The 13935-nt window shown below is 44.3% G+C and overlaps 1 protein-coding gene and 1 long non-coding RNA gene across 2 annotated transcripts in view; both read right to left on the bottom strand.

The window, feature by feature from the left end:
• The window catches only part of LOC126635891 (uncharacterized), a 43726-nt gene extending 41467 nt beyond the window's left edge, over positions 1-2259 (bottom strand). The window contains exon 1 of the long non-coding RNA XR_007627823.1: positions 2130-2259. This is a non-coding gene — a long non-coding RNA (uncharacterized LOC126635891). The remainder of the gene's footprint in view (positions 1-2129) is intronic.
• Positions 2260-7169: 4910 nt separating this feature from the next.
• Positions 7170-12767, bottom strand: DMRTB1 (DMRT like family B with proline rich C-terminal 1). The gene is made up of 4 exons (XM_050307017.1): positions 12305-12767; positions 10614-10837; positions 9792-9936; positions 7170-7537 (listed from the first exon to the last, which is right to left on the bottom strand). Exons 1-4 carry the CDS (start codon positions 12765-12767, stop codon positions 7431-7433), a joined length of 939 nt encoding a protein of 312 aa, XP_050162974.1. The 3' UTR covers positions 7170-7430.
• Between the last annotated feature and the right edge of the window lie 1168 nt (positions 12768-13935).

Below are 13935 nucleotides of genomic sequence, written 5' to 3'. Positions count from 1 at the left end.
CTATGACCAATCCTAAGGAATTCTGTGTGACTGCTACAAGGTCCCCACTGGGTCTTCGTGGGCTCTGAGCTACTGCCATTTCCTCTAGGTCTCCCTGCTGGAGATCCCACTCCACTCTGATACATTCTAGCTCTGTTTCTGCAAAGCTTCTTCATTTCTTCATTCTCTCACTGAAGTTTGAAAACAGAATGTCATTTTTCTGGCAGGGAAGGTTTATGCCTCAGGATAAAAAAAGAAGCCCTTCAGAACTGCCATAGTAATAACCTGCTGCTCTAGAGCACCAGCACTGGAGACATCATGCAAACCAGATCCGTACACAGGCTGTACTTCCACAGGTTTATAATTTAAACAGCTCTCAGACATCATTTTGCAAACATTTCAAGTCCAAAAAAGGTCTGTAAAACCACCGATCTGACAAAACCAAGGCAAGAAGAGAATTAACTGCCTGATTTTACTCAGTAGGCCCAAGGTCAGGTATTGAACAAAGCCTTCCAGACTCAGTTTCAACTACTATAGCACCCTGTCCCATGAATCACCCACTAAGAGCTAGCTTATTTAATGTCTACTTACAATCTGCATGATTTAAACACTGTAATAATCACTAATCAATTTGACAAGCTTGAGATTAGAAGGGGAAAGCTAGAAACTTGGTATAAAAATAACTTCGACCTATCCTTTTCCTACAGTTACACAAAGAAGTTAATTTCTTTATATTACTCTATAAATACATGTAACTCTCATGCAGAGAGGTCCTCAAAAACAGAGCCTTAAACTGAAGGTAACACAGTCATACTGAAACAAATGGACAGTCCTCACAGCACAGCACTCTCTTGACTACATTATTAGGTACACTATTTCCTACAGTATTAAGTCCTCTCACCAGGCAGACCGAGAGTTGGTTACCCTTGAAGGCAAATGCCTTCCTGAGCTCCAGTCTATTCTGTGGCTCCAAGAGCAACCTGGACTATCTATTGCACAAAACAGACATTTCACTGGAGTTTCTTCAACACAACCCACCTGCATTTTTTCTAGAGAAACTTGCTTGTCTTAGACTGAGAGTAATGGAAAATTCACACCACACTGCTGGCAATCTGTTCCACTGGTTAGCTGTCTTCTTCTAAAGTTTCACTTTTGAACTTGGAAACTGGTGTAAACAAACCAAATTAGTTTAGCCAGTAAGAAGCACTGTAAAAACATAAATTGGTCCAAAAGAGTCAGATTGCATTTGACCTTGCATCTTCTCAGACTGAAGAAGTTCAGCATGAATAAGCACAAGTCTCACAGGGCTGACATTAGGGCCAAAAATCCATCATAGCTAAATTTAGGTCCAAGGAATCCAAAGCCATGAATAACTGTGTTGAATTACTAAAAAAAAAAAAGGTATTTTGGCTTAAGTCTTAAATGTTTCCCTTTCCTGTTTTTAAGCTACATGGGTTTTTTGTTGGGTTTGGGTTTTGGTGGGGTTTTTTCTTTTTTTCTTTTAGACTTCTCAAATGGTAAAAAATAGTCTGAAAGCAAGAACTTATAAAATGAAGTATATAAGGTGCATCAAGTATGGGTAACGTGTTTACAGGCCTGATTTATACTATGAAAGCCAATACAATATATGCCTTGCTTACTATGTAAGCCTCTGTAAGACACCTTTGGCTTGAACTTGTCCTTTTCAGTAAGGACTTAAGATATCACCACTGACAAAAGTTACACGTTTAAGTTAAGCTACTCCATAGATATGTGCAGTACGACTGAGCCAACACACACAAAGCTGCCTCAGCTCCTCCTGGCACAAGCAGATCGAAGCGTTCCGGCTGCTCCCAAGCCCCGCTGTACGGGAGCTGTGGCGAACTCCCCTCCTGCCACCACTGCCCGCCTGGCACAGGCGAACACCTTTCCTGGAGCGCTGTCGGAGGGCTGTTTGCCCTGCACCGGTGAACAAACACCAACGTAACAGCGGATAACCCTTCTCCACGGAGGTTTTCCCCTCAGCACCGCCAGGGCTGCGGTAAGGCAGGTGCCTCACAAGGCGCGAACGCAGCAGCACCGCCCCAGCACGGAGCCATCGCCGCGCTCCACTCGAACCCCCGCCCACACTGGGGAATTTCAAAGGAATCCCTCAAACCCAGAGCCTTTACCTGCTTGATATGTGGCGAGAACGAACATTCCATTTCCCCAGGGCAGGGACGGAGGGACCGGGGCCCACAAGGAGCCTTTGCAGGACCCGCCGGAGCTGAGGGTCCGGTGCCTCATGAGGCGGGAGCGCCGCCATCCCCGCCGCCTCAGCAGCGCCCCCAGTGCAGGGCCGGCCCCGCTCCTTCTCCTCCATAAATCCCTCCCAACGCTCCAAGGAAACAAGAGTCCATCTTCCTCCACAGTATTCTCTTTGACTACCCCAGGCGCTTTGCTTCTCTACGTGAAATTTGTTGTTTCTCTTAGTTTTCTTTGGAGGTCTGGCTCTCTGACTCATCTGTATGCCATCGTCGCACAGTGGCCGTGAAAAAATACTGCCAAGTGTTATGAGGGAAAACAAAGCACAGCTGCAGACTGGGCTAGACAATAAGGAAGGTGAAGCAAGCAGGTGTGGGCTCTGCAGATCCCCACAAATCGGGGCAGCTCTGGGGAATGAGATCACCAGCCTTGTGTGTGACTTTGGAGATGGGCAGGTAGAATTAGTAATCCCAGGACTGAGGAACATCAGGAAGTAAAGAGCCATTTCACAATGTGAGGTGCTCCATGAGGAAGGGGATGTAAAAAATCAGCCATCTGCAGGTACATGAAGCTTTTAAATGTCTTGAAATAAGTGTATGTTTAGTGTTGGAAGAGCATGAGAAAGAGTCGATTTGCACCTTGATCAAAAGAACACGTTTCTTAATAGGAAACAGAGCCTGTCATGAAAAAACTGGAAGGTTCTCCCAGGCAACTATGCCTATGACTGTTATTTAAACCACATTTTGTGAGGAAAAAAAAAGTTTTGTAAAAAGAATGGGTTTGTATTTGCTGTAGCTTATGGGCACTTTCAAGTAGATTGTACCAGTAAGACTACAAAACCCTGACAGTAATTGATAAATAAAACCAGAAATGCTTCCACTAAAGGTGGTTGCATAAAAATAAAGCAAAAACAGCATGAGATCACAAATAGATCCGTAGGGGATCACCGCATGGAATAAGTAGCAAGTTTGCCGCTAATGTTGCCTGGCTGAGGACAATATCCAACAGCCAGTGGGAAAGGCCAGCAAGAAGAAACAAGAGAAAAATGTTACCCACTGTACAAAAAAAAGTAATACCAAAGTAAGTCTTCTGGTTCGGGTGAGGGCTCTTTCAGAAATGTCCAAGCCAAGCCTACTCGTTGTACCTGTAAGGATACAGGAAAGTAAAATGCACAGGTGTGTGTATGGACACATCACTGCCTGGGCATCTGCGTGGGATCTGGAGCTCTCTCAGTGGCCTGGGCTACAATAAAACATGCAGTCCCTCTCTGATTTCAGGAACAGTTTCCACAAAGTCTTTCTTTACATTTGAATTTCACCTCTATGTTCTGGCAAGCTAAGCAGAGACATAACTCTGTGACTAATGCTAATGTTGCAGTAGTAAAATACTGGGCAAAAGATGGGAAAACCAGGCCCACTTGCCCATAAGAAGGATTTAATTGAAGTTTTCACTGTTCCAAAATAGGTATCTTTCACATCATAAAGAATTCTTCTGTCATGAAAACTGTTTTTTTAAGGAGAGTGAAATTTTTCTTTGCAGCAAGCTGACTTTATTGGTAAGCAATTAAGTATTTCTTTGGATTGCTGTTCAAAATTAATAACTCATTAATGTGGAAAAACCAGCTCTAGCCTTGCTGTGAATTCAGAGGTTTCCAACTGGGTGCATCTAATTCCAATACAAAAAAAAAAAAAAGCCTAGAAAGAGTATTATAATTACTGTCATATGAAAACCTGCTTCAGTCCAGATGTAGAAGCCGATACCACAAAAGTGTTAACATAGAGCAGTCTGCTGAAGGGAAATGACAGATGAATCCTGCATGTTTGCAAAAAGGACACATTACACGATCCTTCTAGAATCTCTTGGGTTTGTTTTCATTTTTCGTAAGCTCCTACAGAAAATGCAAATCCACAATAAGTTTTTGGACAGTGTCAGAGACACCTCTGTATAAACTCGGATTAAAACTTGCATTTTTAACCAACACTGTCCACTCTGCAGCCTCACAAGTAATTCCACTGAAAGTAATGAAATCAGTGGTGTGAATAGACATTAAGGAACTGGCTCCTAATTCCAGGTTTTCCCCTTCAGGGAACAAACAAGAGCTTGTGGCTCTGTGATGACCGAGGGACTTGCAGTGAGGACAGAGGATTGCCAGAAGTGTCAGGTGTTAGGAATCACCTTCAGAAGTTCTGATCTATGCAGCAAGAGAGGGAGTCCTCAGAAATCTGAAAACAGTAATGATGACAACTGCTATATGCAGATTTCCTACTGCAACCAGTAGAAGCTTTCGTGCAGAAAGATTTGAGAAGTGGGTATCCTTTCCTTTTCCTTACCAAGTTTTATTAATTCGACCAAAGACTATGTGGCTTCAGCCTTAATAAAAAACAATAAAATTCTGGGATGATTTAGGCTGGAACAACCTCTGAGTGGCTTGTCTAATCCAAATCATTCCATTTCAATCCAAATTGATTTCATTATCCCTAAGTCATTCATTTAAATAAATGGAGTCAGAAGAGATCAGAGAGTTTAATTATTGGAAACACTGGTTGGCACTAAGTTTGGAATTAAAATTATTCACTTTGAAGTCCGTAAATGCACAGTATGACAATACCAATTGTCAAGGAACACTTTTTCCTTGGTTAAAAAGGACAAGCTGAGCACAAAATGGAAGAATGAAACCTTGAATAATCCACATAAGGTAATTCATCCTGTCAGCTGGAGAGTTACCCACTTTAATTCTTCTTACCAAGTCCTTTACTTTCCCATGCAGGGATAGGTGCAAGAACTTGGGGACTAATTTCCTAAAATGCAGAAGTCTGAAATTACACCAAAATACGACTGATGATATGATTATGCATATTGAACAGGACTGGCCTCACTTCAGTGCTGTAGGAAAACCAGCTGTAACTGTTAAGACTTTAGTCTGGGCTGGAAGTCCATCCTTTCTCTGCAGAGGACTACGAGGTTGCTTAGACATCCTTCGCCCCTGCCCCTGCTCACCTTCTCGTCCTTAAGGCGTATGGAAGTACTGAGGTTTGGCAATGGTTTCACAGCTTCTTTGCCACAGAAAACACGATGTCCTAAAACCGAGTCGTATCCCCCCTCAGCTGTCTCCTCCTCAAACTGAAGACTGTTTTGTGACTCCCTGGGTAACCAACTCCTCCATCTCCTTGTTCAGTTTAGTTGCATTTCTGTTGCATCTCTTCCTTAAAACTCACTACAACATCCCTCTGGAGATGCCCACTCATCCTCCAGCAGTGCAGCAAGACACCCTCCTGAGTGCCATCCCATCCTTCCCACAGCCAAAGTAGAGGCTCTTGGTTCCTCGCCAATAGTTCAGAAAGATGGAGGGAAGGAAAATGAGGAGTTTGGGTTGGCAGTCTGGAAGCAGTCACTGGCCCAGTAAAACACAGAGCAAACAGTGCTGTATATGCAGTATATCTACAACCACCACGCATTAGTCAGTGGAATGGGCTGGAGTCCACCTTGCTTTGAGATTTAAGGAGTAATACAACACTGAATATGACTTTAGAAAAATATCTGGGAAGGAGACTGTTCAACTATTCATACTGTACATTACTATTTTCTTAAATCATTATATTATAGAAAACAAACCATGTGTAGAGGAACCTGCTTTGTGGGCGCTGCTGGTATTTCTATTTGTAGATTATTTTATTTTGAAAAGTATTCAGATTTTCCCAAGCAGAGCAGACAGTAGTTTTAAGAGCAGGTTTGGGACACTGCTGGGAGCAAAGATCCTGTTGTAAATCTAGTACATAACAAGCTGTACATCAGATTCTTTGCTATAGATATATTCATTTTTCTGCTTTTCCTCTGGGCAGTTCTAAATTGGCCACTTTCACTTCTGCCCCAAAATGCTGTGTGCTGCAAAGCATTCCAACAGATCATCCACTAAATTAAACAAAAAGATAGATGTTCAGCTTAGTATAATTTCTTTACTTCTTGCATTGAGCAAGGGATTATTAATACAAGTAGCAGAGAAGTCTGTTTATTTTACTGTGCTCACCTCTACAGCAGCAGACAGACATTATAGAAGAAAAATACGGAGGCCTAAATCTCTCTCCAGACAAGTCTGCTACACAGAGCTGTTCAGGGCTACATCTGACATTTGGCTAGAAAAAAATACATGGAGACACACATCGAACTGTAACAACAATTTAATGTATCTTTTTTTAATTATACAAAAGTCCCGCCCCAATTATTCAAACATTAACAACTGATGCACTTAGTACAAAACCAATTCCTCTGGGCAAAACAGCAGAGGAATGTTTAATTAATTCATTTTTAATTAAAGGTTAGCATTGAAAATCATAGTATGTATGGATTTGAGAAATTATTATTCTAAAGGGTGTTCTGTCCCAGTTTCCTGGGCAATCTCTCCACACCTTTGATACACCACAGTGCTCTTCCAACACACATGGACAAAGCTGTCTACAGGAGCCCTTCAGAAACAAATATCACTGTTTAGTTTCAGCTGTCACGAGTTCAGCAACACTGAAATCCTGTATAAATCATCAAGGATATTCAAATTGTCCGATGTGAAGCCTGTGTGACAAGTGGTGATTCCAAATCAAGTTTGTCCCCAGCGTGAACAGAAGGTGCCTTAAAGGCAGTTCACCCAAAAAACAGTGCGGGGGCACCAGGCCTTCCACACATTCCTGCCATGCCCTTCTGGACCAGCACCTACTGTTCCCTTACTCTGCTGAATCCAGTCAATCATCTTAGCCAGCCAAGTTCATCAGCAACCCAGGCTGTCTTCCCATCCTCTTTCCCCCAGTCCTCAGGCTCCACATCACTTAACTCTTCCGTAACATTCAGAACCAGATTTCCTTTAAAGCAAACAGATACAAACAACACCTTTTTGACTACTGTCATGAACATGAAAATGCTGCAGAATGCACACGGCTCAGAGACCTCACTCCAAGGTCAGGGAGCCATGTAACCTCAGCAAAGGAACAAATTCAGAGTCATAATCATGTGCTGCTTCCACTGGAAAACCTATTCTAGAACATGGGCTTTGCAGTGCTCAGGAGGCAGAGCTGTGAGCCTGGTAGCTCTAACATGATCATAAAGAGAGGCAGGGGACTAACCCCTTCTAGCTGTGTTGTGTTCAGCTGCTCAGTGACTAAGTGTCACTCAACCCTCATTAACTAACACTCTCCTCAAAAAGCAAAACTGTGCTGCCTGCTCTCAGCTCTTCTCCAGCCCATTTACTGTTTAGAGTGTACAGGTTGGTCTCTGCTGGTTTCTTCTGGGGAAGAAGGTGGTTGTCCAGGTTCCTGCATCACCCCTGAATCCTCATTGTCAGCTTCAGTAGCTAAAATGAAGAACGGAAAAATGCCAGAGTTAAACACAGACAAGCCAAACCACCAAACCCTGCATTTCAGTTCTCTTTACACATGGTACCAATCACATTTCAACATCTGAAGCTGCACTGGTATCGAAGTATGAGGCAGATGCTTTTACCCACTTACCCACCATGAACCTATGCCATGCCTTTTTAACACTCCTGTGAATTCTCAAAGACTGGGACAGACTGATTAATAAACCCTCCTTCAAATCCAACAAGGGATTTTCATTTTATGAAGTACTTCCTTGCCAATTTGCATGAAAAGCTCCCTCATTGCCTCACAGGACACATGGGTTTTGTTTGTTTTTCCGTGGCTTGCTCTTTCAGAAAGCCAACAATCTGCAAGCAGAGTCTATCCTCAGATGCTGTGCTGTCTGTTTTACTGCACATACCTTGTGTTTGTCAGATCTCCATAACACAACGAGTTCATGCTGCATGAAATTAAGTAACATCATGGCCTATACTTCACCAAACCAGCCTCATACTGACTCAATCTTTCTGGTGGCAGATTCTAGTCTAAGAACACCTTTTTCAGGTAGGACTTGGTTTTTTTTTTATTTGTCTTCATCTCAGATTTCCTATGGGGCAGAGATCACACACACCTTTCCACACCATTTGTCCCCTGCTAGAGTTTTTATATCCATTTTCCTGCAACAGTTTTGCCAGAAAGCCCATTTCACCTCAGTTCAGGAGGTCTCTGGGGGAAGGACAGTCCCAAGCCTAACTGCAGGTTGGAGTCAGTTTGGTTTTGGGGAAAAAAAAAAAAAAAAAAAGACATTATGCAATCCTAACACATCCCTATGCACTATATGTTACAGCTTTTCTCTTTTTTCAAGCATCTTGAATTCCAGAATCAAAGGATTTATTAGTTTCACTCTTTGCCCTACATCTGCATCTTCTGCTGCCAGGCTATTTTGTATGACCTCATGCAGAATTATCCCCCTCGCTGCGTTACAACTGTAAATTCCTACATACCCTGGAGCACAAATGCAATGCAGTAATTTCTACTTTCTCCACAGTACTAAGAAAATTGGATTGTTCTCTGAGCAGCACAGTCCATGATGCATTGTTTCCTATGGCTTTGTGCCTGGGCTGAGGTCATTAGATGGCATTTTGCTCTCTGGGGAGGCTGCTCTCTTGGTGTCTCTTCTCTATCCTGTTTTCATCATTTTTGGCCAGTACAACTTCACTCCACCAGTGCAGGACTGGATTTCCTGTTTCCCTCACACAATACTATAACTTCACTCCATGTCTCCCATTTTTTGTGTGCTACTCCCAGTTCCTTCCCATTCCCATGAAGTCCAACAGAAAAGCTGCAGCTTCCTACATATTCTCTGCCACTGCAGCATTCCCTAGATCTCCAATCACAAAACCCATTGATCCCTACATACACTTTCTGGTTTATGTGCTAGCACTTGTTTTCCTCTCTTCCCCTCTAACTCAGGAAAGAAATAAAGTTGTATTTATTTATCTGTATTTTCAAAAGATTAAATAAAAACAAATTCAAAATAAAATTGGATATTTGCTTATCCTGCACTAGTGGCTAATACTCTGAGCAGCTCTACCCTCTTGTGGTCACAGCTTGCTGCAGCCAAATGAAAAACTTGTGAATATAATCACAGGTATGTCCATATGTAAGCACAAAACATGAAACAGACACAAAGTAGAGGGGCACAAAAACTTAATCTATGGCAGAAATTAAAATTCTTGACAGAATCAACGCAAGATTTTGAAGATTCAATCTTTCTTTTGCAGCAATTAAAAGGGAGGATTTTCAGATGAGCAAGAAATTTCATATTATTCATGGTAAGGGTTAGTCCACATGATTTTTTAACAATTTGTCTAAATTGCAACAGAGCCAAATGATTTCTAAAATATACCCTGCAAACTAACTATGTAGAAAAATATTTTCGTTTTGAGAACATCAGCAGATCATTTTCTGGAATAGCTCTGAGTCCTGCAGCCTTCATTGTCTGCCTGAGACTGAGGTGTTTATCAGCTGCATGCCAGGCTGCTTCCCTCAGGTCAGCCCCTCCCAGAGCTGTGCCAGCTGGCAGTCTGGCCCAGCACTTCAGGACCTCAGTCCTGGCTCCATCTCAGGACTCTGGGAACCCCTCACAACTAGCTGGGATCAGGGTCTCTAGGGGTTTCCATTTCTGTGCTTAGATATTGAAACCAGGTTAATGGTGGATCTCCCAGGGCTCATCTCATACTTCCTTACCATGTGCTTCCTTGGATGTTTCAGCCAAGATGTTCAGTGAAACGGTAGTTGGAATGTAATGAATCCCTGTCAGAAAACTTGGTGTGATGAAGGGAGGCAGAGCAGTGTAGTATCCTTGATGGAAATCTCCACCTCCATCTGGAACCTGTGGAAACACACGAAGCAAATCATCTTCCATCTAAACACTCTCTCCAGGATAAATCTGCATTATCAAACAAGTATCTGTTTCAATTTTTACCTGTATTACATTTTTTTATCCATATGCTGCCATGTCCACGCTTGTATTGACACGTGCAAAACCTGTGCACAGTGTAACATGCTGACACGGAGAAGCAGAAGCTTCTCACACCATGTCTCAGCAAAACTGGCCTAAGTCCTCATCACCTGTTCTGGATCTCCTTGGAGCAGCTGATTTGAACCAGGAGCAACCACACTCACTCTCTGTGGCTGTGGTACCCTGGCCAAGCCCTGATGTTTTTCCTATCCTGTTAGATTTGTCCTGCATGGAAAAAGAGCAATCTCCCAATTCGTATCTGTGCCATCTACACTGGCACAATGTGACCATGTGCAAGTGTCCAAAAGGCTGTTTCAGAATTTAGCAGGATATAAATGCCCCAAAACACCTTGCAAATTCTGTCCACTTTTAAGTGCATGGGTTTGCTGTTGTGGGCTCACGTCAGACTATTAACATCAACATCACCTCTGCTGATGTTTTCTTCAACGTAATATATCAAAATGCTGAGAAGTAACTGATAAACTGGATGACTTTTTAAAAGTAAAGGCAATGCTATTAGCACAGGTCATTAAGAGCCTGCTACTTACTGATACAGAAGCTGCATTCCCTGGCCCATAGTTGCTAGGAATGTGTCGGAAACCAAGTGGTATCCCTGGAGGTGGTGCTTCCCCACTGCTTGACTCACTGATGGCAAATCCCATGGGAAATGGGTGGTAAGGATACACCCCAGAACACCCAGGGTACACTTTCGGGGCCTCTCTCTCCAGGTATTCTGTGTTGACAGCGTATTCTGGAGGAAAAGCCCGGTGAACTAGGAAACAATGAGAAAAGAACAAATAAAAATATCCATGTAATTCTGTAAAAGTAGCTGTAGGGACAAATTCCATTCTCAGACAGGAGAATCTGGTCCTTTGGTTTCCTGCTTAGCTCCTCATGAATTTAATTTTGTGATTTTTTTGGAACTAAGGAAAGGTACAGTAGATGACACTTGTAACACAGTTATTTTGCATTCTTTTCTATCTTGTGCATTGAGAAGCTTGTCCTTAGTAATATACTGGCTACACAATCCCGTTCAGAACATCAGCAACAGCAAAACAACCTACCTGAAGACTTAAGCAGTACTTAAAACAAAGTTCCACAGAAATAACACGAGTTCTAACTTTACAGTTCTAATAATAGAGTCCTATCTGTCACTAAGTTATTTTACACACAGGCTCAGTTTTAGGGTCATACACAGGCAACTTCAGATGCAGAAATCAATTACTTCAGTTTTTAATCTTCCATCTTCAAGATGTACAGTTACATTACTTGTGCCTAACCTTTTCTGTAGTTGGTCAGGCTGTTAAAAATGGTATTAAGAGAAGGACTGACAGGCAACTGTACAACTAGTGTCATCCATAAACATAATTTTCTTTGGAAACACAGCTAAAAAAGGGAAGTATTGACAGTAATGTCAGATGCTAGAGATGTCTGAAACAAGTCTTTCCTCTGGGCTTCTCAGAACAGCATTTTGTCTTGCAGTCTGACAGCTCTCTAGAGCTCAGATTAATGACTACTGCAGTCAGTAACGATTTCTGTAAAATTATTAAATGGTAATAGAATGCAATTACTATAATAAATAGTAAAAATCACATGAAAAACTCTATTAAAGGAAGCAATTTAAGAGTTGACAGACCATATTGGTCCACCTGCAAAATCTAGGCCCTACTCTTAAATACTAAAGGCACTTTTACACCAAGTCGTCCCAGCCAAGTTTAGTTTTTTCTACAAAAATTAAGGCCAAAAGGTCTCTTTATTTTACAGCGCTATCATAAAATGTTTGCTTCAGACACTGCAGCAGTACCTTCCCCATTTACCCGCCATCGCCGAGCTTTTTGTTGCTGGAGGCTTGTGCCTGTGAATTTAGAAACAGTGAGCCAGCACTGGGAGAAACATGCAAAGCAGATCCCAGTTTGTTCGCCCTCCCAAAATCAACTCCCCTCTCAGAGAAAAGCCACTTGCTTAAGCTTCAGCCTCGCAAGGAGCGGCGAGGCCGAGCACGCTGCTGCTGCCCGCGCTGCGAAGGGAACGGCACTGCAGGCTGGGCATTCAACATGCCAGCTGAGCCCACTGAGCAAGGAAAGCGCGACACACAGCAGGGAATGGCTCGTGGGGGGCCGGAGCCTGAGGAATCAGCAGGTGCGAACTGCACAAGCGGCAGGGTTTGATAAAGGGAAACAGGAGCATGAACATAGCAAGATGCTGGACAGGAGAAGCGGCTCTGGGGCCAGGTCCTTACCGAGGTCCCTGAAGGGAGGCGGCGGTGATCCCCAGGACACCGTGCCTTTGCAGCTGCCGCCGTCGGGCTGGGCGCCCTTCTTCCCCTCGAGGCCGCAGTGCTCGGGGGCATCGTCCTCGGCCGCCGCCGCCGCAGAAGCCTCGCCCGAGGGAGCGGCGTCCGCGCCCGCCCGGGCCGGCGGGTCGGGCTCCTGCTGCCTCAGCGCCTTCTGCGCTGCCATGATCTTCTGCCGCTCGGTGATGAGCGAGCACTTGTCGCACAGGCACAGCTTCCAGCGGCAGTGCCCGGCGTGGCCCTTCACCGGCACCACGAAGCCGTGGTTGCGGCAGCGGGAGCACTTGGGTGCCCGCAGGGCCGCCTTCGCCGTGGCCTCGGCGGCCTCCATGGCCCAACAGCTCCGACTCTCCCGCCCCGCGGCCCGGGGCTGTGCCGCAGGGTTCTTATAGAGGTGCTGCCCCGACATGTAGCAACCCAGGGCCGTGGGGCAGGGGGTGGGGAACGCCCTTGGCCCCCCGGCCTCCCGTCCCTCGGCCAGGCACGGCTCCCCTGGGGTCCTCTGCGGCCCATTGGTGCAGCCTGGAGCCAAAGCTCAGCCTGGGGGGCTGAGCCTGCAGGAGCAGGGGGCACGGCGCACACCTGAGTACATGTCCTGTGCTGGTGTGCGTATCCTGTGCTGGTGCATGCAGAGGGGGGGAGTTTTGGGTGAGCATGGAGAGAAATGCAGTGTCCCTTATTGCCCTAAGAGATAGTTTTCGCTTTTGGCACCTTACCATCTGCAGCCACTTTCATGCCCCTCATGCGTTCACTTTTAATATGCACAGGGTTTCAGTCCCGTTTTGTTTCCAATTTGCAGCGTGCTTCTCTTGATCAAGAGGAGTGACTGCCTCAGCAGAAATGAACCACTTTCATCATTCTATTTTTCAAAAGAAGTTACTAAGATGAAGGTGGAAAGCATATGTCATTCGAAAGACCCGTCTCCTTTTCTCAGAATTCCTTATTCTCTGGAAACAAAGGCAGGTTTATGATTAGAAATACAGGAATGCTCCAGTTCAAGTATTGCTTAGAAAGCACTAGTTATTTGTTACTGCTGATAGCTGCAAACCCATGGTTTACACAGTAGCCCATTTCAGGAGAAAACGTCTCGCTTTGCAATGTAAGGCACAACTGCTGGTTTTTCCCGCCTATACAATAGCTGTGTTTTAAAATCCTAGAGTGCCAATAGCTTCTTCTACTTTAAAAAGAACATCACGACAATTAATCACCAGGTAGTTGTTAAGATTTCTACTAAGTTTCAAGAGAACCAGGTAACATCTATCTGCTTGCTCTGAAACAATTCTAATATGCAAAAGAGTGTGTTTCACAGCCGAGCAGAAGTCCTTCCCTTGGAGCAAATAATCCTGCAAGAGCTGGGTGCACCCTTCAACACCTTGGGGGATAAAGCCCCTGCAGTAGCAGGCCCTTCACAGATTTGGCAACAGTCTCGTTTGCAGAGAGCAGCCAAGCCCCTGTGCCTTTGCAAGCCACCAAAGCTCAGGCTTCTCACTTTGCAAAAGACCCAGTGGGACTTTGCACCTAAACCCTGCAGGTCTTCAGTAGGATTTTGCCTCCCGGGGAGATGTTTTTGTAAGTGC

The sequence above is a fragment of the Myiozetetes cayanensis genome, unplaced genomic scaffold (assembly GCF_022539395.1).
Source record: "Myiozetetes cayanensis isolate MyiCay16 unplaced genomic scaffold, myiCay2020 scf12, whole genome shotgun sequence".
Taxonomy (NCBI): Eukaryota; Metazoa; Chordata; class Aves; order Passeriformes; family Tyrannidae; genus Myiozetetes; species Myiozetetes cayanensis.
Note: the sequence above shows the minus strand (reverse complement) of the source record. Positions and strands in the feature narration are given on the sequence as shown.